At 41.4% G+C, this 26,568-nt stretch overlaps 1 protein-coding gene across 4 annotated transcripts in view; it reads left to right on the forward strand.

Moving 5' to 3' along the window:
* The window catches only part of CLTCL1 (clathrin heavy chain like 1), a 36,730-nt gene extending 12,323 nt beyond the window's left edge, over positions 1-24,407 (forward strand). For 2 of the 4 annotated variants that reach the window (XM_074844063.1, XM_074844066.1), the window contains 31 exons: positions 86-354; positions 629-790; positions 1,599-1,712; positions 3,059-3,232; positions 3,510-3,707; positions 4,096-4,296; positions 4,420-4,572; positions 5,209-5,331; positions 6,076-6,213; positions 6,415-6,579; positions 7,001-7,181; positions 7,554-7,717; positions 8,457-8,582; positions 8,899-9,041; positions 9,630-9,864; positions 11,738-11,860; positions 12,275-12,420; positions 12,808-12,991; positions 13,544-13,736; positions 14,238-14,395; positions 14,480-14,644; positions 14,977-15,084; positions 15,447-15,614; positions 15,692-15,841; positions 16,686-16,817; positions 17,157-17,267; positions 17,840-18,010; positions 18,786-19,007; positions 19,713-19,733; positions 21,994-22,069; positions 23,074-24,407. In XM_074844063.1, the coding sequence (XP_074700164.1) occupies positions 86-354; positions 629-790; positions 1,599-1,712; positions 3,059-3,232; positions 3,510-3,707; positions 4,096-4,296; positions 4,420-4,572; positions 5,209-5,331; positions 6,076-6,213; positions 6,415-6,579; positions 7,001-7,181; positions 7,554-7,717; positions 8,457-8,582; positions 8,899-9,041; positions 9,630-9,864; positions 11,738-11,860; positions 12,275-12,420; positions 12,808-12,991; positions 13,544-13,736; positions 14,238-14,395; positions 14,480-14,644; positions 14,977-15,084; positions 15,447-15,614; positions 15,692-15,841; positions 16,686-16,817; positions 17,157-17,267; positions 17,840-18,010; positions 18,786-19,007; positions 19,713-19,733; positions 21,994-22,069; positions 23,074-23,189 (4,790 nt within the window). In that variant the 3' untranslated portion in view covers positions 23,190-24,407. The remainder of the gene's footprint in view (positions 1-85; positions 355-628; positions 791-1,598; positions 1,713-3,058; positions 3,233-3,509; positions 3,708-4,095; positions 4,297-4,419; positions 4,573-5,208; positions 5,332-6,075; positions 6,214-6,414; positions 6,580-7,000; positions 7,182-7,553; positions 7,718-8,456; positions 8,583-8,898; positions 9,042-9,629; positions 9,865-11,737; positions 11,861-12,274; positions 12,421-12,807; positions 12,992-13,543; positions 13,737-14,237; positions 14,396-14,479; positions 14,645-14,976; positions 15,085-15,446; positions 15,615-15,691; positions 15,842-16,685; positions 16,818-17,156; positions 17,268-17,839; positions 18,011-18,785; positions 19,008-19,712; positions 19,734-21,993; positions 22,070-23,073) is intronic. The other 2 variants (XM_074844065.1, XM_074844064.1) reach the window with 2 other exon arrangements.
* The last annotated feature ends 2,161 nt before the right edge of the window (positions 24,408-26,568 follow it).

Consider the following 26,568-nt stretch of genomic DNA (forward strand, 5'->3'; position numbering starts at 1 on the left):
AAACAGGGCACTTGTAAACAGGTGGACTACAGGATGGCCATTGTGGTAATCTATCTATGATGTTTCTTGGGTTTTGTCATACCAGCTGGGAAAACACTTCAGATCTTTAACATTGAGATGAAAAGTAAAATGAAAGCCCACACAATGGCAGAGGAAGTGATCTTCTGGAAATGGATATCTGTGAATACAGTTGCCTTGGTGACAGAGACAGCAGTCTACCACTGGAGCATGGAGGGAGAATCACAACCCCAAAAGATGTTTGACAGGCATGCTAGTCTTGCGGGCTGCCAAATCATCAACTACAGAACAGATGAACACCAAAAATGGCTGCTGCTGATAGGAATTTCAGCACAGGTAAGTTACCTGGAAACAGCATGCTATGAAAACAATTAGGAGAGCCCTGGCCCCACTTCACTTAATAGCTGTTCTAATTTCTTAACTTTGATTTCTGTAGATCAAAAATTCAAAAAATATCTTTTGTGTAGGAATAACCTGACCTTTAATGTGAATCAAGTGTTGGAGGAGGGGATGAGAGGCATTTGCTGCTTTTTAGTTTACTGTCCCAAAGGTCTTGCTGTAAACATTTGAAATCTTATCTGTGAAAGCTGACCTTTCTTCTTTTTTCTAGCAAAATCGTGTGGTTGGTGCAATGCAGCTGTACTCAGTTGATAGAAAAGTCTCCCAACCTATAGAGGGCCATGCAGCAGCTTTTGCAGAATTCAAGATAGAGGGAAATGCCAAACCTTCTACCCTCTTCTGTTTTGCTGTGAGGAGTCCTGCAGGGGGCAAGGTAAAGTCTGCAACTGTTCTCCTGTTCTGCTGTAGCAGAACTCTGTACTAATAGAACTTCAGTGATCACACAGTTTGTGTATGCTCTCTGAAGAACAGCTTGGGAACCGTGTGTGCAGCATATTTGGTCAGCATCAAAATGCTTTCTCTCAGTAGGATAGAAACTGCAAAAAGTCTTGGTTGTTCAGGTGAAACTTAGACATAAGAACAAATGTAGATGCAATGAGAACTGAGCTCAGGGTGTTAAAGTATCAGTTTATGCCCACATGGTTTTCTGTGTGTATGAAGTTAAGTCATTAAGCAGCCTCTTATGGCTTGAATTCATTACAGAAAGAGACTAGATAAGCCTTAGTACTGTAGGTAGGTTGTTTCCATCAAACTGATAGTGGAATTCAGTAGCAGTTGAATAAGCTACAACTGCTGAGCAGTCTGTAAAGAGCTGAGGTAACACTAAAATGTCTTGAGCTTTCTAGTCTTGTCCTGCAAAATTGTTGATTAATTGACAAGTTTCACTCAAAACATCTTGAACAAGTTGTCTTGAATAGAAATATAGTCTTCTTTCATAGAAAGCATGAGGCTTTTTCTTTTTTTGGTCTTCTTCCAGTTTTTACTTTATCAAGTTCCAGAAAACTTGTCCTTCTGATAAATATATGGAGCACAGCTCCCCAGAGTCTGTTGGTTCAGGACTGGGCAGATAATTCATCAACCAAGTGTGGCAGATGACTTCAGTAGCATACCTGAAGAGAGGAACTTCTTTCATGTGGCTGTACTTGCAGGCAATCTTGTGACATGTACTCTTCTCTTCCTAGCTACACATAATTGAAGTAGGTCAGCCAGCTACTGGAAATCAGCCATTTGTTAAGAAAGCTGTTGATGTGTTTTTCCCACCTGAGGCACAGACAGACTTTCCTGTGGCAATGCAGGTAAATGTTTGACCCCCCAAAAATCAATTTTATAGTCTGGCAAGTAGCTGCTGTCTCTGTTGTAAAGAATGCTTTCTACTAGTGCTTTGCTGTCATTTCTCCTAGTTCTAGGAGGGGTGCTAATAGACTTGTGGGAGCTAGCCTGGACATTAAAATGGTAACTCAAACACAAATACATAGGCTTTCCAGTATTTGTCCAAATATGTCAACTTAAGGTTGTATTTAAAAAAAAGGAAAACAAACAAAAAGCTCCAACAAAACCCCTGCAAAACTTAAGGTTGTATTTAAAAAAAAGGAAAACAAACAAAAAGCTCCAACAAAACCCCTGCAAAATCCCCCCTCTGCCCCCAGTAACAACAAAAACAGACCCAAAAACCCCCTCAATAGTGTCTTCCTGTAGAATGTCTCTAACATTGCTTTGGCTATTGAACTTCCTACTAATGTTCAGAGTTCCTGATAAGAATGTTATGGTGCTTGATGTAGCTGCACATGAAAGTGGCATTTCATCTACAGTAGCTGTCACTAAAAGAGACAAATGGAGCAGGGAGTCCTTTATCAGCATACCTTCTGTACTAACAGCACAGAAAAGGCAATTTGGCACATTAATGGGAAGTTCTTTAGGAAAGAACATAGCTGGTTGCCTTGACAGACCAAACTTTGTTTAGCATGTCAGCAGGACTAGAAATTGTGTAATAAAAATGAACTATCTCAGAGCATGCAACTGCTGACTGGTCTAATAGATCAGCTTCATAAATGAACCAAGAGATGCCTTAAACTAAGTTAAACAAAACAAGCTGTCTGAATGGCAGAATTCACGTGGCTCTGTGCTTCAGCTTGAGGCTTGTTCCAAAGTGAAAATACTTCTTTATCTGAAGACCATTTTGGCTTAAAAGCCTCCCCAGTTTAAGTGACTTGACAGGTAAACTGGAGCACTCAGTAGCTGAGCTTGATTTTAGGTTCTGCTGGTGCTTTGAGTAGGCCTGGTTGGAAGAGTGAGATTATCTCATTAATATTTCTGAACAGAAGATTGTACTGACATATCTAGACTAGAATGCTAATTATGCCCAAACTTTCTCCCTCAGCCTGGCTCATTAGGATGAGGAGTACGTCCTTTGCAGATAAATTTTAATTTCCCTTCAACCTCTCTATTCAGTGGAGCTATGGCTCCAAATGGCCAGCAAAGCTGTTCGTTGCTTTGAGTTTAAGGAAGAAGCCTGAAGCTATATTTGTGCTTGGTGTCAGTGCAAAGGCATGTCGCTGCAGTACTGTCTTGTGACTAGGCTAAAGGCAGCTGTTTTAACTGTTACAATCTTAGTCTTGACTAATAAACACTCCTCTTTTGTCAGATTGGAATTAAGCATGGTGTTATCTACCTGATCACGAAGTATGGATATATTCACATGTATGACTTGGAGTCTGGAGTGTGCATCTACATGAACCGTATTAGTGCTGATACTATCTTTGTCACAGCTCCTCATGAACCTACCTCAGGCATTATTGGTGTGAACAAAAAAGGACAGGTAACAAATCCAGCATCTGTTTTTGAGTTGTCTAAGGCTCAGATGGAATGTAAAAACCTAATGAGTGACTTGATGCAACAAATGTCGTGGAAGGGAGCAAGTAGCTATTTGATTATTTAGTTTTTAACCTCTCCTAGTACAAAACTGCTTGGGGAGGAACTTATTTTTTTTAATAATCTGCTACTTCACTGATGGTCTGCATGGCCATTTGGTTGCTATATTTCATAGTAGTTGTGGAGAGGACAGTACTCCTTAATGTGCCTTTTGTCCTTTCTAGGTGCTTTCTGTATGTGTTGAGGAAGACAACATAGTGAACTATGCTACAAATGTTCTCCAGAATCCTGACTTGGGACTGCGTATGGCCATACGTAGTAATCTAGCTGGGGCAGAGGAATTATTTGCCAGAAAGTTCAACACACTGTTTGCTCAAGGAAGCTATGCAGATGCTGCTAAAGTAGCTGCATCTGCACCAAAGGTAAAGAATTCCAAAGGTAAAGCTTAGAAGTCGTGAGGATTTGCCATAGCTTAGTGGACTTGCTTAGCTCACTTGCATTTCAGTACTTGACATCCAAAAACCTAAAGTGCTGCAGTACTAGTCTTAGTTCTCAGCAGTTTGGTGGCTGTTTCTGACTAATATATTCTCCTGTATCCCATAAAGAAGCATCTGCTATGTTTTTCCAACCATAGGCTGGACTTGGTGTGGCCACTGACTTCTTGCTAGAATGTCATTGGTTTGATGAACATCTCCCCCCAATGGCTTAAGAGTAGATGCTTCAGTGTATAGCTTAACACCTGGTTTTTGACTAATACTATTCAGCCTTCCCTAATTAAACATTGCTTCTCTCTATCTTGTACCTCTTCAGGGAATTCTACGTACCAGCGATACAATCAGGAAGTTCCAGAGTGTACCAGCTCAGCCTGGGCAGGCCTCTCCCCTGCTCCAGTACTTTGGAATACTGCTTGACCAGGGACAGCTGAACAAGTTTGAGTCTCTGGAGCTCTGTCGCCCTGTCCTACAGCAGGGCCGCAAGCAGCTTCTGGAGAAGTGGCTGAAGGAAGACAAGGTTGGCTTGATCATGGCGCTAGCTTAATTCTGTTGCCTTATAACAACTAAGTGTGAACAATACTTTTGTTGATAATACATCTCTGAGTTCTTCTGCTTGACAAAATACCACTTCTGATTTCAGCTGGAGTGCTCAGAGGAGCTGGGGGACTTGGTGAAGACCGCTGACCCAACCCTTGCACTCAGTGTCTATCTTCGTGCTAATGTGCCAAACAAAGTGATTCAGTGTTTTGCTGAAACTGGTCAATTCCAGAAAATAGTGCTGTATGCTAAAAAGGTAAAGTTGTTTATCACAAACTGCTAGACTCTATCTTACACTTTATGTGTACATTCTCAAGCTATCTTCCATGAGATAAGTTTGATTCCTGTCACTTAAAACTGATAAGTAGGTAAGATTGAGAAACATTTTCTTCATTGGGAGAGTGCAAATCATAGTGTATGACTAAGGTCTGAGCAGTCTGCAAAAAATTAAATCCAGAATATCCAGAATTTTATGAACTGTCAAGTTAATGGACTGGTTCAAGCTTATTCTAGAGAATAAAGATAAGATTCTTCCTAGATTCATAAGACTTCTGGGGCTTTTTTGATGGATTACAAAACAATTTGTCTGATGTCTACTTGTAAGTTAGGACCTTACATGACAGATAGCGCCTTAAGACTCTTGAAGGGTTTGTTCCTAGCAGTTTTCTTCCCTAGCAAGAGAAGTGCCCTGATGCAAGTTGAGTTACTAAGTAGGTGAATACTGAATTTCTATGTTAACAGACAAGCAATGCTTTTGTCTGAATTCCTGGAAGATGGGGGATGGGCATGGCAACATCACAGCAGTTCATAGTGCCTATGCTAAAGAATCTGAAAGCTTAAAAAGATGTGTAAAAGCTTCTCAGACATGCATGGCTGTTTCTGAAATCTCTAGGTTGGCTATACCCCAGACTGGATCTTCTTGCTGAGAAGTGTGATGAGAGTCAGTCCAGAGCAAGGCCTGCAGTTTTCTCAGATGCTGGTACAGGATGAGGAGCCACTGGCTAACATTAACCAGGTGATGCCTACAACAAGAGTACTGGTCTCTTTCTAGACAGAGGTAATAGCATAGTACCATTTTGGGGACTGGTAAGGTCAGTTCAGTTGGCTTGGTTAGAAAAGTGACTAAACTATTCTAGCCAAGTTTGATTACCATTAAGTCTTTAGAGGCAAGTGTGCTTTCAAGTTCTTGTGGGAGCTTTCTGGCTTAGTACTGAAATATTGATAGTGAATCTGCCACAGTCTTACATCTGAGCAATAGCGTTACTGTCTTACTGTTGGCTTTATTGGCACATACATTAACTCTTCCCATGCAGAGAATTTACAGGAAGACAAACAAATAAACCTAAGTGGGTGCTGACTGCCAGCAGCTGCTGGTGATTAAATGGACAGAGAAATAAGGCAACAATTTGCATTATTAAATAATTGAAGCTACTTAGAAAGTCTTGGCTTTTCTTGTAGCAACTGTCCCAACAAGAGAGAAGGAATGGGATTTGCATGCTGTGTTAAAACTAGAGTGGGTGGCAAAATCTGGCAACATAGCTCAAAGGAATGTGCTGCTTACATTCTAGAGAAAAAAGACAAAGTGTGAAACCTGTCTCCTTATTACCATGCTAGTAATCCTGTGAAAACAAAGGGAATGTAGCATGCTAGGTGCTGTGATAAGCTGCCTTTCTAGCCTTCTAGCCAGGCCATTAGTGTATACAGGTAAATGTGCATGTGTGTCTATAGACCCCCTTCTCTAATCAACCGATTTCAACAGATTGTGGATGTGTTCATGGAGAACAGTCTTATTCAGCAGTGCACGTCCTTTCTGTTGGATGCCCTGAAAAATAACCGCCCTGCAGAAGGCCATCTTCAGACTCGTCTCCTGGAAATGAATTTGATTCATGCCCCGCAGGTAAGACCTCTTAACCTAGCTCCTCCAAAAAGTGAGGGACGGAGAGTAGTAGGCTTGTACAAGAACATGATGTCTGATACTGATATCTACAAGTAGTTTAGCAACATCAAAGGAAAGACTTGTGCTGTGACTTTTCAACAACTTCTAGGCTGCGCTGCTGTGGTTCTCTTGACAGTCTGAACATGAAATGTAATCTCCTAGGTTGCAGATGCCATTCTTGGAAACCAAATGTTTACCCACTATGATCGTGCTCACATCGCCCAGTTGTGTGAAAAGGCAGGTTTGCTCCAGCGAGCTTTGGAACACTACACAGATCTCTATGATATTAAACGTGCTGTTGTTCATACTCACCTCTTGAATCCTGAGGTAAGTCTGTTGTACGGAGTAAGAAAGTGAAGTAAGAAAGTGAAAGCTTAAGTAAAGTTGAATACTCTTTAGCGCTTCTGTAGCTGCTAAAATCCCTGCAGACGCTGTAAGATGGTTTGTAAGTACCAAAGTAGTACAGGTAGCTGTGATTCAAGAATATTTGTCCAGTTAACAAACTAATCTGTTGTTTCGATGGCTTAAATCTGACCTCAGTTTCCCAAGTGGGCATTTCAAATCTTACTTCCAAACTGCATTTTTGTAGTTGTAAAGATGGTGAGCGTGTTTCTGTTTAAGTTTCTGGTCTTAGCGCATGGAAGACTTCTCTCTAGTAGCTGGGGTAGAAATTCTGGCTAGTTGCCACACTTCAGAAATCAGTCAAATCCTGTATAAGTTACTGAGTAAAATTTCTTTCTCTTTGCAGTGGCTTGTGAACTTCTTTGGCTCGCTCTCAGTTGAAGACTCTGTGGAGTGTTTGCGTGCCATGCTATCAGCCAACATTAGGCAAAATCTACAGCTCTGTGTACAAGTTGCTTCTAAATACCATGAGCAGCTCGGTACCCAGTCTCTTGTGGAACTTTTTGAATCTTTCAAAAGCTATGAAGGTACAGTATTGGAATCAATTTACCTGGAAGCACTACTTGATTGAAGCTAATAGTAAGGATTGTAGCTTTTATGGGAGAGGCACTTGCCGCATGGCTGCACCTTAGGATGTGTCTATCAAAGTGAGCTCATCCCAGGGAGTTCTAGAGGTAGCTTTGTTCCAGGTAGTTCAACTCTGCTGAGAAAGTAGCTTTCATCCAACTGCAGGAAAAAGCAGGAGGATTTTTTTTTTTCCCCCTCTTCCAGGTTTCATCTATCTTTCTGATCTTTAGTCAGGAGGGTTAAGAAACTAAGTCATAAGCTGAAACCCATAACAGTCTACACTTGCTTCACTTACCCTTCTAACTATGTTAAAAACATGTGACTCTTTCTAGGACTGTTCTATTTCTTGGGTTCCATTGTAAACTTCAGCCAGGATCCAGATGTTCACTTCAAGTACATCCAGGCAGCTTGCAAGACTGGTCAGATAAAGGAAGTGGAAAGAATCTGCCGTGAAAGTAACTGCTATAACCCAGAACGGGTGAAGAACTTTCTGAAGGTAAATATTCTGTCCAGTGGATTGAGCAATCCTCTGTATGTTTTGCTTAGCAACAGAACTACAGCCTTCTAATGGAGGGAAATACCAACTCAAGGTTCAGCTGGCATGGCTGTGGGTAGTCTACTACGTAGCTGTAATAGGAGTCTGATCCTATTCCAGGAATATAATAGGTCCTTCTAGGCTACCTCTGCGAAAACAAGCCCAAATCTACCACTCCTTTAAAACTAGCCTGTATGATATAACTTGTACCAAACTCATGAATATGTTGTCACCTAACAACAGGTGTATCCAGGCTGGTAGAAGGAAAGACTATGCTGAAGTAGTCAGCAGGAGCTTTATCAAGGATATTGGCTAGGCAAAGCTTATTAAAACTGGAGTCAACCTGTACTACAACACTTTACATGCTTTGACTGGTAAAATGGGTTTTTAATGCCACTTCATTTTGCATTAAGTTCTTGGCCCTGCAACTGATATGTGAATTGATAATCATTTTGCAGCTAGAGATGTAGTCTTAATGAGGCACTTTATGAAGAGCCTAAAGTTAAAACTCAACCGATAGACTAGCTGCGTGGTATTCACAGTGGGTAACATGCTTTTGAAGTCAATTGTCTGTTTGGCAGTCTTAAATTTGAATGTATTGTGACTTCAAGTGTTAAGGGAACTTGGTCAGACTTTCCTGCTTTGAAAATGCTTCAACAAATGGGGCTTGCTTACTTTTTTTTTCCCCTACAAAATACAGGAGGCAAAGCTCACAGACCAGCTTCCTCTGATCATTGTCTGTGATCGATTTGACTTCGTTCATGACCTGGTGCTCTACTTATATCGCAATAACCTGCAGAAGTATATAGAGATCTATGTACAGAAGGTAAGGAAAATCCAGTTTTAAGCTCTTGCTCTTTCCTTCCTTAGAAGGAACTTAACCTTTCAGTACACTAAAGCAGAATCTGCTGCGTGTTTCTTACACTCACACTTCTAGTGCAAAGGCTCTTCAATAAGCCTTTTGTCTATTACAAACCCGTAAGTGTAGTTTTTCCTGGAAAGTATATGCAAATGCGTTAGTAACTTAAACTATACTTTAGAGCAGTGCATTTTAAATTAACTACAACTTCCCCATGTGGAAGGCTGGGGGTGGGTTATTAGTAATGCTAATAACTAATTTTAATGATGGTGGCTTATTCTAGGTGAATCCTAGCCGTATACCAGCAGTGGTTGGAGGGCTTCTTGATGTGGATTGTTCTGAAGATGTCATTAAGAACTTGATCATGGTGGTTAGAGGCCAGTTCTCTACAGATGAGCTGGTGGCTGAAGTGGAAAAAAGAAATCGGTAACAAAAATGCATCGTTAGACACCAGTGTTAGGCTTTCCCTGACCCTGGTATACACCCAAATTGAATTGGATGTAGTTTTGTTGAATGATACAATACTAATATTGTTTTATGTTTCTTTATAGAAAAGCAGCTTAGATTTGCTAGTCAGTCTCTTGATTTGGGCCATATAGGAATGCCTCACAGCACTGCATGATGAATAACATGGCTTTTGAACACTTCCTGTACAGCCAACCATGGGATGTACCTTTGGAATAAATCTTGTCTTGACAGTCTTGGAGGCACATAGCAGCTTGTGTAATTAGTTTGTAGTTACCTGTAAAGTGGCTTTAAGCGTGAGGAGCTAACTAGTACAACAGGGGTTGAAAGGAAAGATTGCAAAACTGCTGGCATCTGCAACCTTCCCTGATGTTAAACTGCAGATCTGGCCTCCACACATTTAAGACCCATTAAAAATAACTGGCTGGTCTCCATCTGCTTTTAAGTCTGACCAGCAGACCTGCTTGAAGGGAAGGCCAGGTATTAATGGGTAGCAGTCAAGCATACCTCAGTCTGACTTATAAACCTAAAATGTTTGCTTCTTCAAAGGCTTAAGTTGCTGTTGCCATGGCTTGAATCAAGGATTCATGAAGGCTGTGAAGAACCTGCGACTCATAATGCCTTGGCCAAAATCTACATTGACAGTAATAATAATCCAGAGCGGTTTCTTCGTGAGAATCCTTACTATGACAGTCGTGTAGTTGGCAAATACTGTGAAAAGAGGGACCCTCATCTGGCCTGCGTTGCTTATGAGAGGGGGCAATGTGATCTGGAACTCATAAAGGTTAGCAAAACTGCATTTATAAACATGATAAAGAACTACTTGCTGCCTGAAGTGGAAGCCTAGCTGGCTATTTGTCTAACGCTTGCAGAATTGTGTCTTGCAGTCTCACTCAGGAGTTGAGGTAGGCAGGATTCTTCTGTATGGAGACAGTAGTTTTTATGCCGTTGAGAAGAACTCTTATGCTGTATGTCCAAACTAAAATTGTATAACTGCAACTATTTATGTCTCTAATCCACTGATTCTACTCAAAATTACATTGTTTATTGGGCCCAGCTAATGAATATGCCTACTGTTAAACCTTTGTTAACTTGGTTTATATTTTTTTGAGCCTTGAGTACTTGATCAGCAGAAGGGACAGGCTGTCATCTAGCCTGACTCTACAGTAGGAGGAAAATTTCTCTGAAACTAGAATGGGGCTTGTAATTTTCCTTTATTGTGGTTGACCCTTAGTTGCTCCAATACTTAACTAGAAAGGAGGAAAATAAATGTTGACAGTCGAACTGCAAGAACTTACTTCACTGCAACAACTTATTCCGATAGCATTCCTTTGCTATCTTAATCTTGTTGACTCCTAGAACCTCCCTTGGCCATTCAAGGGCAAGTGAAATTCCCATGGTTCTCCAAACACATCCTAGTCTCAAACTGAACACAGAGCTTAATGCTAAATTGTAGTGCTTGTGGCTGCTGAGACAGAAAACATTCTCCTCCTGCCTGTGCTTCTGCACTAGTATATGCAAAGAATGTCAGCTGTGTAGGGGTAAGAACTAGCTCGTTTTTCCCTGTTTGAAAGGAAGTAAATGCTGTTCCCTGGCAAGGCCTACTCTGTGAGTGTTAGATTGGTGGTATAATCTAGGCTTGCTGCTGAAAGTGGATGACTTTCCAGCCTGAAGCAACGATTTTGAAGCAATACTCCTCTGTAGCTGTAAAAAAATGGCTGGCTACATTTAACTCTTTTATTTCAGGATATGAAGGTGGCTTTGAGTTGTTTTGCTAGGAAACTTTGCTAGGATAAGCCTTAACATTCCGGTTAACCATAAAAACCTGTCAGTACCAGTTTCTTCCTTGGACTGATGTTCTGAGCAGGTGTTTCTGGTTATGGAGAAAAGATCTTCCTACTGTAAGAATTATTCTTGAGACATTGTTGCCTCCTAGAAGAGGGTTCAACTCCTGCAATTAATAGATGTACAATGTAAAGCAAAATTGTGCTGCTACTAATTTGCTTACAGCAAAGTATTTGAGATTCCAAGAGCTAATTTGGATACTAACTAAACATGACCTGTTGGTAGAAGATGAAATAGGCCTTCAGGTTTCTACTCTTCTGATCGGAAATTGAAGCTAGTGGTACTAATAGGACCATAACTCATAACTCTTCCTTACTGCACTTCTATAGGACTTTCACATTTATTCTGCACCCTTAACACTTTAACAGAGGAATCCAAGCCACTTGCTACCCTGAACACTTCTAGCTAATGCCACCAAACACGTAACTTATTTCTAGCTTTAAACACCAGCACTGTTCCTCAGTTCACTACTTAACACTGCACAGGCAAGTGGCTCCCTTACTAGATTTAAAACTTAAGTTCTTCAGGCTTCTGCAGGTCTTCACTTCAAACAGAAGCAAATAGTTACTCTGAAGCCACTGTCACAGTATTTGTGTCGGGCAAAACCAAGAGAAGCTATAGAAATTCTGCTGGAGACCTTCTCCATGAGCCTTCCAGATCAGAGGTTGGGTAAGAACTTGTCTGTGGCATTTAGCATTGGTCAGCAATTAGCTCTAGTCAGTCTTCTAGACTGTCTGATTCATAGCTAGTTAAACCTGTCCTGTGGTACTGATCCTTAACATTAACGCCAATATTTGTAACTTCTCCTTCAGGTCTGCAATGAGAACTCACTGTTTAAGAGTGAGGCTCGCTATCTGGTGCGCAGGAAGGACCCTGAGCTCTGGGCAAATGTTCTGGAAGAAAATAACCCATTCAGGCGGCAGCTTATTGACCAGGTACAGCACGAAGGCTAAACTTTCAGTATGAAGAGAGCTCGGGATGTGTCAAACGTTATGGAACATTAAAGTAGCTGTCTTCCCCCCCCAAGGTCCTTCAAGGCCCCATCTCAACCATACAGGAATTTAGAAGAATTTGAGTGGCAGGTATTAATTCTGACCTTCATGGTCAGAAGATTTAGTTACCAGTAAGATATTTGTCCTGTGGAGTGACGTACCTCTGGTGAATTTGCTCCCTATACAGACCCAAGGTGTGACTTTAATAGCTGTATCCAGTATAGAAGTAGCTCACTCTTGTTGTCTATGACAAAATACTCTCAAATTTCTGAAGCCTTAATTTGTAGTTCACTGGAATAGGCTGGCAAATATCTTATTTGGGGAAAACACTTAATACTTTCCTGCCTTTAAATGCAGGTTGTCCAAACAGCTTTATCAGAGACACAGGATCCAGAGGAGGTTTCTGTAACTGTGAAAGCTTTCATGACTGCTGACCTGCCTAATGAATTGATTGAGTTATTGGAAAAAATTGTCTTGGATAATTCTGTATTCAGTGAACACAGGTAAGAGGAGAGCTTTGTGCACAGGTTTAGCCTATTCAGTGCCTTTTTTAGGTTGTGAAGTGACCCAGGTTATTTGTGGGCCTCCTGGTTGTAGGACCTAAGCACTCCTAAATGTGTATAACCAGGTGAAAAAGCAGAATTTAAAGTGCTCTGTGCTTTAAGAACAGAGCTAGTTCACACTATGCAGTTTGCAGTGATATGTTGAGAGAACAGTGATATTGGTAAGTAATTTCTTTTTGGAGGCAAATATCAGTGCTTCTCAATCTGGGGATGAAAGGTTTTTGCTAGTGACAGCAAGCGGGTGTATTTTTTTGCAGGTACAATACATGTCATTTAAGTAGTTGTTACCATGCACAGCTTATAGGCTCTGTTTTCTGTTAACCAAAGGAATCTCCAGAATCTGCTGATCCTGACTGCAATTAAGGCTGACCGCACTCGTGTGATGGAATACATCAATCGGCTGGATAACTATGATGCCCCAGATATTGCAAACATTGCCATCAGCAATGAGCTATATGAAGAAGCCTTTGCTATATTCAGAAAATTTGATGTTAATACTTCAGCAGTTCAGGTGAGGCATGTTTCCTGCATGAAGGTACAGAATGTTAGTAGTAGAGAGAATAGGTTGTATTGATTCTCAAGGAGTGATTGTCACTTAAATCATGAGACTCAAGAGTACAGTTCCCATATGATACCAAGTTTCAGGGAGAAGTGTGATTATGGGAAAATAGCAAAACAAAGTAAAAATAATTACTTTGGAGGCTGATCTGGTCAGAGTAATCAAAATGTTGGGGCACTGCACTATATACTTGGGATGTGTGCACTGCACTTGATTCAGACTGGCTACCTTGGAGACTCATACTTGAAAGGTGCAGAAGCAAATGCTACTAGGCATTGTCTTTGGGCCAGCGTTAACTGACTTCTGTAAGGCAGAGGAGAAACAGTAGCAACAGGAGTCTTATTCTTTCTGCCTCTACTTCACTGGACAGAAATGGCTGTTCTAAAAGCAGTTAGCTTCATACTGCTGACACAGAACAGTGCATACGCTTTAAGGAAGAGTTCTGTTAGAAAGGACAACGTTATAAAGCTTTGATTTTTAACTTGCAACTTTAATTTCAAACAGGTGCTGATTGAGCACATTGGCAACTTAGACCGTGCTTATGAATTTGCAGAGAGGTGTAACGAACCAGCAGTATGGAGCCAGCTAGCCAGAGCACAGCTCCAGAAGGACTTGGTGAAAGAAGCCATTGACTCCTATATAAAGGCAGATGATCCATCTGCCTACATGGAAGTTGTTCAAGCAGCTAATAGAAATGGTAAGGCAAAACACCCTCAAACTTAAGATCATTTCGATATGATCTAGGTTATTGCATCTACAATGAGCAGCAGGGGTTCTTGAGACTTATGAAATCTGTTTCAGAGGAAGTGGGAGCAGTGAGTACATGGAAAGGATGAGTTAGTGTTTAGTGAGATTCCTGTCAACAAGCTTGTCTGTGTTGCTACACCAAAGATAGACCTTCCTGTGGAGATAATGTCGACTGTTATCATCTAAAATATAGCCAAGTATAATGTATTTATTTAGCTGTATGTGGCAGAATTGCTTGCCAACTGGATTGTAGAATACTTGCAAGAAGCTCAATCTCACATGGAGGTGACTTGGTGTTTAGCAGGGAATTCCTTAACTCAGATGCAAATGGCTTAGTACCATGGTGGAGGAGATCCTTGAGACTACTCGTGAAAACTGTCCCTAAGGCAGGCAAGGTGAGCAATACAGAATGACTAAACAGAGGGTCTGAAATATCTCTTCTCTCTTCAAGATAACTGGGAGGACCTAGTCAAGTTCTTGCAGATGGCCAGGAAGAAGGCTAGAGAGTCTTATGTAGAGACAGAACTTATTTTTGCTTTGGCAAAAACTAATCGTCTGTCAGAACTGGAAGAGTTTATTAGTGGCCCTAATAATGCCCACATACAACAGGTATGTCTTGACCCACAGTTCCCATGTATGACTTGCAGCTTAGCTGACTCCTGATTACCCTTTTACCTTGGGCTCCTATTCCAGGTTGGTGATCGCTGTTATGAAGAGGGGATGTATGAAGCTGCAAAACTACTCTATAACAACGTATCTAATTTTGCTCGCCTGGCATCTACCTTGGTGCACCTTGGAGAGTATCAGGCGGCAGTGGACAGTGGCCGCAAAGCCAACAGCACAAGGACTTGGAAGGAGGTAACTTAAACTCATGTTTTTTAATGGTCTGCAGAATGTGCTCTAGTGTTGCTTCTGAGCGTGTTGCTTTAGCTCTGATCGTAGCTTGCTAACTGTTTCTGGCTACAGAGCATGTCTGTAGCTTTATAAGCTGTCCTCTCGCTCGAGGTAATAAAGCGTAAAATGAACGGCAGAGATTTTAATTCTAGAACAAGCATTATGGAAATACCTATTTGAAACTGTACATAAGTCTCAAATTTGGTAAAGCTTTGCTAATTAACTTTCCTTTTAGTATAAGGAGATTAAGCACTTCAGTATTCTGTTAACTGACTATTTGCTAACTCTCATTACAGGTATGCTTCGCCTGTGTGGATGGAAAAGAATTCCGCTTGGCACAGATCTGTGGCTTACACATAGTCATCCATGCTGATGAACTTGAAGAGCTGATCAGTTACTATCAGGTTAGATCACCGTTAATATCCTAGAATACTTTTAGACAGCATACTTATATCTGCTAGCAAAGGGATCACAGATAAAACCTGATACCCTGTGGGGCTGATGTTTAAATTCATTCTTCCTCTATCTCCATTTCCTAATAGACATAAGCATTTTTTTTTCTGTAGTAAATGGAAGGGTGATGGTTTTTACTGTCCCTTCTCTTACAATTCTGCTGCCTCATTGAAATCACGTCTTACAAATCTAAGCACTCTCATTTGGAGGGAGAAACAAAGCGTGCTGAATTTAAGTAAATGTGCATCTTAGTAAGCTTTAAGTGTCAGTTCGTCATGAATTTGCAATTAATTCTTATTTTCCTAACAACTAGGATCGTGGCTACTTTGAAGAACTGATTGCCCTTTTGGAAGCTGCTCTGGGCCTAGAGCGTGCTCACATGGGAATGTTTACTGAACTTGCCATCTTATACTCCAAATTCAAGCCTCAGAAAATGAGGGAACATCTGGAGCTCTTCTGGTCTAGAGTTAATATTCCAAAGGTATGCAGTGAGGTAACTACACTGCAAGTGGGGGTGGGAAGCTGTCAGTGAATCAAACTGATTTTTTTTTTTATCAGGTGCTCAGAGCTGCAGAACAGGCTCATCTCTGGGCAGAACTTGTATTCCTCTATGACAAGTACGAGGAGTATGACAATGCAATAATAACTATGATGAATCATCCCACTGATGCCTGGAAAGAAGGGCAGTTTAAAGACATAATTGCCAAGGTAAGTAACTAGTTAACTGAACGGAAGTAGTGAAAACTTCTTTCAGAACAGGCAAAAATGCACAGCAGAATTGCTGTTCAGAGAATGAGTTTGCTAAGCTACTACTTAGTTTTCCTGCTGTACTTAAAACAACTTCCAATCAGTTTAGCACAAGAATTAGTCTAATCTTATACTCTGTTTTCTGCTGTGCAGCACATTCTCAATGAGTGGCAGAAGCTAGCACAGAATGTTTTCAGAGACTGATCAGGATCATAGGTCACAAGCAAGAGGCGTAACCTCCTTAATGCCTTTGAGCTGACTGCTGTCTTAGTCTGAGGCTGTAACTGTTCTTGAAGGATCTCTGCAAATGTTCCCAGCTGTTTCAGTGTGAGAATTGCAGCGGGCAGTCTCATGAATACAGCAGAGAATAGTGAATTGATGAATAGTTTACACAAGATTTGATACTGAACACATTCTTATTGGTCTTACGGGTTTCAAGGCAACAACTTAAAAGACTGGTTAAGGCTACAGCCTTTACTGGCTTCGGGAGTTTGACAAACGGTCACATTAACTGTAGTGGGCTATCTGCGCCAGGATCTCTTAACTGTGGATGGGTTAGAACTGGTTTGTGCTACCCCTGGTAGCCTGTGACTCCACTATCTAGAAGCAGATGGCACAAGAAGCAGTCATAAGATTGAACAAGAATTCTGCGTGTGAGTGTAACGCTTCTGGCCTCTAGAAGGAAACTTAAGTTTTTAAATTTTTGTTTAAGAGTCAGATAAACTTTGTGCTGAGTTAAGTGGTCCGAACTAAGCACCTTAGGTTTACTTGTGTTTGAAGTGCTAACTAGTATCTAACCATGCAGGTGGCCAATGTGGAGCTGTACTACAAAGCCTTGCAGTTCTACTTAGACTACAAACCTCTGCTGATCAATGATCTCCTGCTTGTATTATCTCCACGGCTGGATCACACCAGGACAGTCAACTTTTTCTCAAAGGTAAGTCTGGGACATGATAGATGAACAAGAAAGCCTCTTGCTCAAGACACTCCAGTCTATGGCTGGAAAAAAGGTTTGACATCTCTCAGGTAGTTCTGCCTCCTGTATACAGGACTGAGAAGTAGTCCAATCCTGGCTTGATACGGGAAACACTGGAAGAGTTAGCATAACTGGCCTACGAGGCTGTTTTAGTTTACTTCTGGTAATATAAGGTGCTTTGTCTGAAGGGTCCTGACAGTAAGCATAAACTCTTGTAATAACAAGTGGGAACCTGTTTCAGGAGTATGAAATGTCAGAATTGGGATACTTAATCTTGTATTGGAAACTTCTTAATTCCAGGTTAATCAGCTACTTCTAGTAAAGCCTTATCTGCGTTCAGTCCAGAACCACAACAACAAAGGAGTTAACGAAGCTCTAAACAACCTTTTAACAGAGGAGGAAGATTACCAGGTGAGCCCCACAAAATAGGTTGCTAGGCCTGAGGGACGCTCCTCTTTTGCCAACAAAAAGCAGCTGTAGTTTGGTTATTCCCCAGCTGACACAGAGTAATTCCCTTGAGTAGAAGGTAACTTATGCAATGCAGTGGTAGTGGGGCTGGTATCAGGCCCTTTGGGCAGGAGTCTTGAGACACTGTGATTTGCAAACAAAGCAGATGTCACAGTTGTTTTTCTCAGAACAGGCTTCAGAAAGTTCAATATCAGGTGTGTACTCTACCAGGCAACACTTCTGTAAACAGATGTGCTTCTGGCCCCAGTGGTTGCTAGGTCTAAGACATGCTTTGTCTTCTAAAGGTAACTAGCTGTTCTGTTCAAGTGAAGTCAGTATGACCGAGTTAGCATCTTGCTTTGTTAAAACTCATCTTTTGGAGAGATGCATGAAATAAGCAGGGTAAACAAGCTGTAGCCATAGTATCAACATCCAGCTGGCAGAACCTAAACACTTGTGCACCATGCTTAGGTGCTTCTCTACTGGAATTCTCCTGACCATCTTGGAAGCACATGTAACTGTTCTCTCTCAAACAGGGTTTGAGAGCTTCCATTGATGCCTATGACAACTTTGATAACATAACATTGGCTCAGCGTCTGGAAAAGCATGAACTTATTGAATTTAGGCGTATTGCAGCATACTTGTATAAGGGTAACAACCGCTGGAAACAGAGTGTGGAGCTATGCAAGAAGGACCGTCTGTATAAGGTGAGTTAATGCAGCCTTTCACTGTGAAGTGTAGGTCTCCTGGATACTGAACGTGTTTTGTTGGTTACAGATCTGGAGTTCTGATTAGTCTTAGTCCTTCACTTGAAGTTTAAGGAAAAATTCTTACGGCAGAAGTGCTTGCAGTTTCAAACGTGTGTCTTAAATCTAATTTCATAATGTTATCCTGTACTTGGAGATCTATCTACGTCAATAAAATGGCATCTGTACAGTTTTCTGTATCAGTATGGAACATCCTCCATAGAACTGAAGATGTACGCCCCTGTCAGGGTACAGATAAACATGATTACAGTGGTATAGTCTTCAAGCCTGTAGTGGGTTCACATAGGCTGGTTCTGCCTACTCTGTAAGAGAGCTGGCAAATAGCGCTCTGTCTTGCCACATAGCGGGCAGTTGATGCAATAATCTCTTCTGCTCTGCGTAATCCTTAATATCTAGTGGTGAGGTAGGTGGGATACCAGAAAGATTGGTTGTCTTCTCTGCTACTAAGCAAAATCTCATGAGGCCACTTCAAGTACTTAAGGAAAGCCTGTTGGATATTGTTAATACAAGTATCTGGATTACCTCAAAATAAGAGGAGTTAACGGAGCGTATGTACTGTAGCTTGGCTCCTACGGAACATGCCTGGTGTTGTTAAAGACTAACTTTATGGTATGTCAAATACCTGGTTTATCAAGCTAGCAATAACATGCACATAAGATGTAGAGGAAGATGCTGACAGAAAAGGGTCAAGCTTAACTGTTGTTCTTTTCTGTAGGATGCTATGCAGTATGCTGCAGAGTCCAAAGATGCAGAGCTAGCTGAGAAGCTGCTTCAGTGGTTCCTGGAAGAAGGCAAGCAGGAGTGCTTTGCAGCCTGCCTTTTCACGTGTTACGACTTGCTGCACCCAGATGTAGTCCTTGAGTTGGCATGGAGGCATAACATCATGGACTTTGCAATGCCTTATTTCATCCAAGTGATGAGAGAGTACCTTACCAAAGTGAGTATGGCGTAGGCTAAAAAGTTAAGACTTCTAGTCTGCTGGATAATTAGCGTTATGCAAACCAGCGCTCTTTGCATGTATTTGAAATATTGTTGTTTCTCACAGACTGAGTCTTCTATGAAGTTCTGTGAGTTTAATCACTTCAGGCTGGCTAGCAAACCTTACAGATAGATGCCTTGGAACTTGAAAGAGGTCTAGTTAAACTTTTGCTTTTAACAGTGGACATAAGCAACTGTGTGCTTTTCAGAGTAGCTCCATAGTTGATGAGGCTGAAAACTTGGTGAGGACTCTTTACTTCATGTAACTACGAAAGTGCTCTCTGTTTTCTTGTTGCAGAGAATACAGCTTTTGAGTAACTAATAGTACACACTATTCCTATATTAGCCATAGGAGTAGACTGCTGAAGGTGATTTTTTTTTTTAAGTAGAAAACAGAGCTTCAGATGCATAGTCTGGCTGTACAATACTGATACCAATAGCTAGTTCTCAACTGAGAGAAGAGAGATTCTGATCACGTGTGGTCCTGAAACGCTTGTCTCAAACAGCTCTAAGATACTAAGCTAAAATCCTTCTTTAGAAGGCTCTAGGGTTGCATAGGACATCACAGTAAAGAACTTCATTAAAATGAGTAATCTAAAAGTGACTGCTTCAGGTTGCTTCTAATCAAGTAATGTTAAGTATTCCCCTCTGAATTTTCTTGCAGGTTGATGGGCTGTTCTATAAGGTGACACTCTGATTTCAAACTCTTTGTGTTCATTTGTGTCCCTCAATATCCTAGGTTTCTTTTACAGGAATCTAGCTGTAGCTTCTGCCAGAAGAGCAGTGTAATTTAGCTCTAACTCATTTCCTGTTCACTTTCTAATGCTAAAAGGATAACTATTCACAAGCAACTTGAAAATCCAACCAGACTCTGCTCCTCTTCATGGGAAAGAGAAACAAGTGGTTGAGAAGGACTTGAGTGTTTGGGCTCCGGTTCACTATATTACAGATACCTTGTGGCAGGGAGGTGGTTGTTTATAAGTAAACAAAAGCAGTTGCTGTGTAACAAGACATGTTTGAAGTGCAAATTGCTTGTTATGCTGTAAATTACCAAAGTGTGCAATCTTTCAGGCATGGAGAGTTTGAACAGGAGCATAAAGCTTCTGTAAACTTCTTGCCTGTTAGTATGATGAAAGTACTTGCACAGATCTTAAATGCTGCCTCCTCCTCATATTCCACTGAGGGGAAGCTTGCTGCACAAGTTCACCTGAACTCTTCCATGTGAGGTTTAGGTCTAAAATCATGGTTTTTTAAACTGCTGGTTGGATTTACAAGTAATCACATGTACTAAATACGGGATAACTTGTCAGAAGGAAAATCTGCATGGTGAAAGTGGTTTACAGTGGAACTAATTTAGTCTGAATTAACTGCAAAACATGGAATTAGAGAATGGGCTTTATAAATGTGGTATGTCTGAAATTGTCACGTAACTAACTTCAAAAGTACAAAAGAATAGACTAGTTTATCAGCGGGGTCTGTACGTCTTCCAAAACTTATCTTTCTTTTATGTATAAAAAGGTGTTAAAGCGTAGAATAACTTATGTCCCAGAGGGGCCAGTCACACAAAGGATGACGACACTCATTTGGAAACCTTTTGAACAACTTCGCTTCTAGGCAGCAAAGCACAGATGTTTGGGCTTTCCTGGAGAGCTGCTCTTGTCCCTTGTAGAGGATGCCTGCTCTCGGCATGCTTGCTGTTTCTCCAGCAGAGGGAGTAACTGCACTGCTGCTCGAAGTTCCTTAATGCTTTAAGGGCAGTAGAGAGGAAAGTCTGATCCAAGAGAGAGTGGGAATCCCAGGTCATAAGTAAAGCAATACAGCTAGTTTGAAACTGGTAGCTCTCAAGTGCTTTGATGCATAGTAATATGGATAGCACTTGTAACACCAATATTTAGTGTTATCCTGAAGAGCTGTTAGGCTGACAGTTATAAATGAACTAGTTAAAGACCTACTAATTTGAGTTGCAAACTTCAAAAAGTCCAGGAAACTGTTAAATGCCAGATCTAGATAACATCTCTAAAGTATAACAGACACTCCTCTTGCAGCACTTCTTAGACCAGATATGATCTTGCAGTGGGAAAGGAGGATGAGGAGCAGCTGAAATACAGCACTGGGCTAAATGTAGGTTTGCCCAGGATGTTAGTACTGCCTGTATCTGGATGTGAAGCTGTGAGATTTTTATGCCTTACAGTCTTCAGCCTCAATGATTCTCTGATGGAAGATACAACTCATTAAAGCTGAGAGAAGGAAGGTACTGTTGTTGCCTTCTCAGATTACTCCCCCCATTCGCAATTCAAAGTTGCATTCAGGGCTCCTGCATTACTGTAGCACTTTCACAAATGTGTTTAGCATGAACAGAGCTTTATTTGGCACAACACTAGGATCTGTATAAAGCTGATACTGCTAGACCACTTTCCATGATGGTTCTAGAGTTTCCTCTAGAAGGAGTCTGTGAATACCAATACGGTTAAACCAGTACTCTGCAGCCCAGGTTAGGCTGTAGTCATAGATAAGATCAAACTTCATGGGTCTGGAATATTTGCAAATATCTGGGTGCTCTTATTGAAGGGGAGAGGGATTGCAGGTTAATAGATAAGTGTAGATTAGGCCCATTTGAGATGATGCTTGGAACTGCAATCTGATGGGCTTGTTTTATGGGTCATGGAGTTAACAGTGACTAGATTAGGACCCCAAAAAGTGCTTCACTTAAAGGTAATGATGATCTCAGCTGCATTTGACAGTTACTGTTTATTGCAATAAATCTAAAGCAATTGGGAGGGCAGGTTTACAGCATATCTTGCTGGGAACATGCAGACTTTTCTAGTCTCCAATTTGGACTAATAAAAGGAACGCTTGATAGCTATGGTACCAGGCATGAAAAGCCTCACACGATGGTGCAATTCCTAGACAAGGCCTTTATACGTCTCCTGTTCACTTCAATGTAGGTGGATAAACTTGATGCTTCTGAAAGCCTAAGAAAAGAAGAGGAACAAGTAACTGAACCCACTCCAATAGTATTTGGTAGGTGAAAGACTTGGATTTAATTGATTACCTATTGTCACTCTGGTCTCTCTTTGTGGAGGTAACTAAAATGACTACCTCCAGTCAAAGTAAACTAGATAGTAAAATGGTTCTCTCTGCTACATGAACTGCATAAGTTGTTGAAGTGACATCTCACTCTTACAGTACTTCTACTCTTCAGCTGAAGTGTTGTTCCTCTTACATGGCTCAGAACTCTAGCTTAGGAATAGACTTTCAGTATGGTAACAGGACAGGGTATACCAAGGTGTGCACAACCCCAGGAATAACTTACAGAGCGTGCAAATTCCTCCTGTTATTCCTGCCTAAGAGGAATGTGTCTGCTTTCTGCTCTTCCAAGTAGAAAGGCAGACTGGCTTTCTAGCTCACCCATTTTAAGACACGTGCAGCCAAAAAAACCATGGCTGTCCTCAAGTGTGCTGCTATTTTAGAAGCCCTTCTGAAGAGGCATTCTGCTAACAAGAAGTGGTTGGTAAGGGAAGGATGTGACTGGGTCACTGTCTGATGTAAATGTTAACCTGAATTTAACATATGCATGAGGCATGTGTGTTCCTAGTGATGAAGAAAAATCTGTCAAGGTACGTTCAGGCCTTTTGCAGCACTCTCCAGACTGAGACCTAACAGAGCTAACTATTTGCTTGAATTGCTGTACTTTTCAGTTCTGACTATGCATGGGTTAAACAGTATCAGTTTGGCTTTTAGTATGGTGTCTTCAAATCAAGCCACGTTTATCATGCCCTCAAGATCAGTTGATGCTCCTCTTCCCTCCAAGTTCTGCCTTGCTTCTGTAGTTTTCTGGTACCAAGAGCAGATGGCTTAGGTGCCCACTCTGTGGTGCATGTTGAGTAATGGTGTGACTAACTAGCATATGCTTGCACAGTGGCTGATTTTTAGCTAAAGCCTCACAATCCTGTCCAATAGTACAGCTAGCATTAGGGAAGCTTGGGTTCTTAAACTAACTTTCTTTTTTTCTCATGCTTTTCTAGGCCAGCAGTTGATGTTAACAGCAGGTCCCAGTGCAGTACCTCCCCAGGCAAACTTCCCATATGGATACACAGCACCAGGATTCACCCAGCCGCCTGTCTATGGTTTCAATATGTAACTAGCTCTCTGACAGACCTTCACTGTCTCTGTTCTCTTCCTTCCCGTCCCTTTTTAACTTCTCCAAGAAGTGTACAATGGTCCTAAAGGCACAGATGACCTTCTGTTGGCTGAACACACTTGCTGCCCGGCTCAGTGAGGAGACTTCAATGGGATGCCTGTTACTGTTATTTATTGATTATTGTCCGGTTACATTTCAACCTCTGAAAGGCAGCTTTTGTTAATGACATTGTGAGACTCTTGTCTGAAGTTAAGGCACTATTTCACTAACTCATATAGCAATAACTGCTTGAGGCCAGGGGGAAGAGAGCATATTTTTCTTTCTTTTGCAAAGCCCATTGAAGGCAGCTGGGAAATTGCCTGGCACCAAGTTGTTAAAGCTTTAGCTGAAGCTACTGAAGTAGCAGGGTTGTTAACAATTCAGTGAAGCATCTCGTTAATAACGAATTGTTGAAAGTTTATGTACATCTGACTACCCCATTTTATTTGCAGTCTTATGTGCAAAAGAAAATGGGCTTTCTAATATTTGTGCTCTGAATGTTTAGAGGAATATGGGGAAAGTTTTTCCTTTTCTGGACAATAATGCTGTTGGGGTTCAATGCTGTTGGAGTCTGTTCTCTATTTTCTGGAGTAGATCTGAGACTTGAAGAAAAAATAAATCTTCTCATGCCAGAGAGCAAACACTTCCCAGATCCTTTTTGTTTAACAAGAAGAGAGCATGTTACTTATTGACGTTAAATGGTACTAAAGGAAACCTCAGCTATGTGTGGCAAGTGAACATAGGAGTGTGCATGGGCTGCCAAAGTACTAGAGACACAAGAGCACAGTGTCAGGGCTGGGGAGGGGGACATACTGCTAAATTATGGAGGCAGTAGGGGGGGCCATAATCCTGACTTTATTTGCACCTTGAACTGATTCTGGCATTGGCTTCCTGCCACACCATGTTCTGACCCTGTCTGGTGGGCAGAGTCAGCACCACCTGAATTGACAGGGTGCAGCGACTCGGTTCTGCTATGCTGCAGTAGTATCAACAGCGTGTCCATCACCCACCTCTTTCTTTGAGAATGCCAACAGGGATGTATTACTACTTTGTGCCACTTAAAATACATGTATCATTAACGTTTTATGTACTTAGATAACAATGTATAATTTATGGTTATGAATCTTGTGCTAATCTTGAATATTATAAAAGTCCAACTATAAATGTAAAACTGCAGTATCCACTGTGTGGTTCTAGTCTTAATATCTTGGGGGTGGGGACTGGTTAGTAGTAATACACTGCCACTAACAGCATCAGGTTTCTTAATCTGACAAGGATGCCAGGCAGGAAAAGGGAAACTTGTGCCAAAGCACCTACCGTGGATGGCTTAGCAATTAACTTAAAAAGGAGCTGTGGACTCTTCACTGGACCCGTCAGCACACTTTGTGGTGTGCAGAGGTCATGCTGCAGGAGGCAGTCACATGCTGACATGACTTCATTCACAGGACTGGAAAAGCTTCGGTCCTGTGCTGAGGGAGGTGCTGCAGTTAGTACCTTCTCCACTAAAATACATGAATATGGCAGCGGTAGTGGTGAGCTACACTTCTTCATCTGAATTCTACTTGAACAGGGCAAAACATCTTCAAATGCCAACCAGCAGAGACTGCCAGGGCTGTGAATCAGTAACAGCAGACTGTGCTTTGGCACAATTCTAACTAGTGTGTTGTCTCCCTTGGTCACTGCACTGGGATAGCAATGGCAAAGACAGGCAGTGTCCACCTTCCTCGTACAGGCCAGAGTGCTCCAAGTGTTGATGTAACATACTAATCTCAGGTTTGTACTGATCAGCACTCAACGGCTCAGCTTGAAATACTGAGCAGCTAATGAGTTAAAGCAAATCTGCACTCTGTCCAGACTTATTCCTACCAGGCATTAGCCAGGTAGCACACTATTTTCCAGACAAATGGTACTTATTTTGTAATCAGTTCCTTGTGGGTCAAGATGAATTTGGTAAGTCAGCTGGAACTGAAGGCCAGCTCTAGGATTAGTATGACTGCAGCAGTTTCCTTCCTCTCAACTTAAAAATTTACTGTGACTTTATAGCAACAAATACAAGCTGATGGTAGAATACAGCAAACTGCTAGATTAAATACTAGAACAGCTCATGACCTGTAGAGAATTGAGCTAGCCTGGGGATCCTTAATAGCTTCAGTCTGGAAATCTAATTACAGGAATGGCTGAGTTCTCAAGGAAAGTAAAGCTGCCAGCTCTGATGATTAGTCCTGATTTAGTTGCTCTCCTGGTATCTTAAACTCTTTCTAAGTATAATGGCTTTTATAAATTTTGTGATTTTTGCATTCTATAATACATCCAGAAAATATATTCCTTGCCATTACAATGCAGATGTACCTAAAATGTGGAACAAGCTCTTGCATGCCAGAATATTCTTCACTGTTTCTTTAACAGTTAAGTCATTCTTGGCAGGAAATAACCCCTCTTCTAGTGTGTTAAGTGGAGGATTTAATACAGTTTATGAAGAAGATGTAGTGTCCATCCAGATTTTTGAAAATTTAGATAAGATTATTTTGCAGAAAACTTTCTTTAAAACTAAACTGCTCACCAATTCCCACTGCTTGGGTGAGATGGGGCTAGTGCTATCATGTAGAATGAACTGTTCATGCAGAAGATGTTGCAGAGTGCAGCATCTGGGCTTACAGTACTGTCAAATAGTAAGTTGCTTGAACCTACATACAGGCTTTTACTGACTCATGCTTTTCCTGTGAGAAACTGAGTATGGATTTCCTTCTGTAATAGCTCTTGCTATTTGTCAGACCTTAGGGGAATTTTCCCCAATCTGGCAAACTTTGGGCAACTACAGATCTGGCATTGGAGATGACAAGCAATTCAGAAGCACTGCTGTGTTTTGTGAGCTAGGTGGAAACTGATCTCTCCACAATTGACTGCAAGGAATGTGCTGCTCTTGGCATAAAATTCTGACCTGCATTCAGCTCTCTGTGCTAGCACTTGAGCTCTTTACACTGTCTGTTGCTCCCTTACATCTTTAAAGGTTACTGGTTTCTTTTGGTACAAACATCCAAGTGAAAGGAGAGGAAGAATGTCTTAACAAGAGCTGCTGCTAGAAGCAGAGTTCTAGTGGAGGCTGCTGCTCTCTGCTCTGCTGGGCCAGAGGAGCCAGCCCCATAAACTCAGGAGGAATTAAACCTGGGAGGAATGCATCACTGGGGTAAGTTCTGCTTCTTACTGGCTACATAATGTTGTGGTATTTTACTAGACTTCTATTTCCCTTCCCACCTTTTTAGGGCTCTAAAATCAAATGGTGTAGCAGAAGAACTCCTAACTAATTTTGTCCTTAAAAATTGAATAGGCTTCATGTGCCTAC

Source organism: Strix aluco, chromosome 18 (genome assembly GCF_031877795.1).
Source record: "Strix aluco isolate bStrAlu1 chromosome 18, bStrAlu1.hap1, whole genome shotgun sequence".
NCBI lineage: Eukaryota > Metazoa > Chordata > Aves > Strigiformes > Strigidae > Strix > Strix aluco.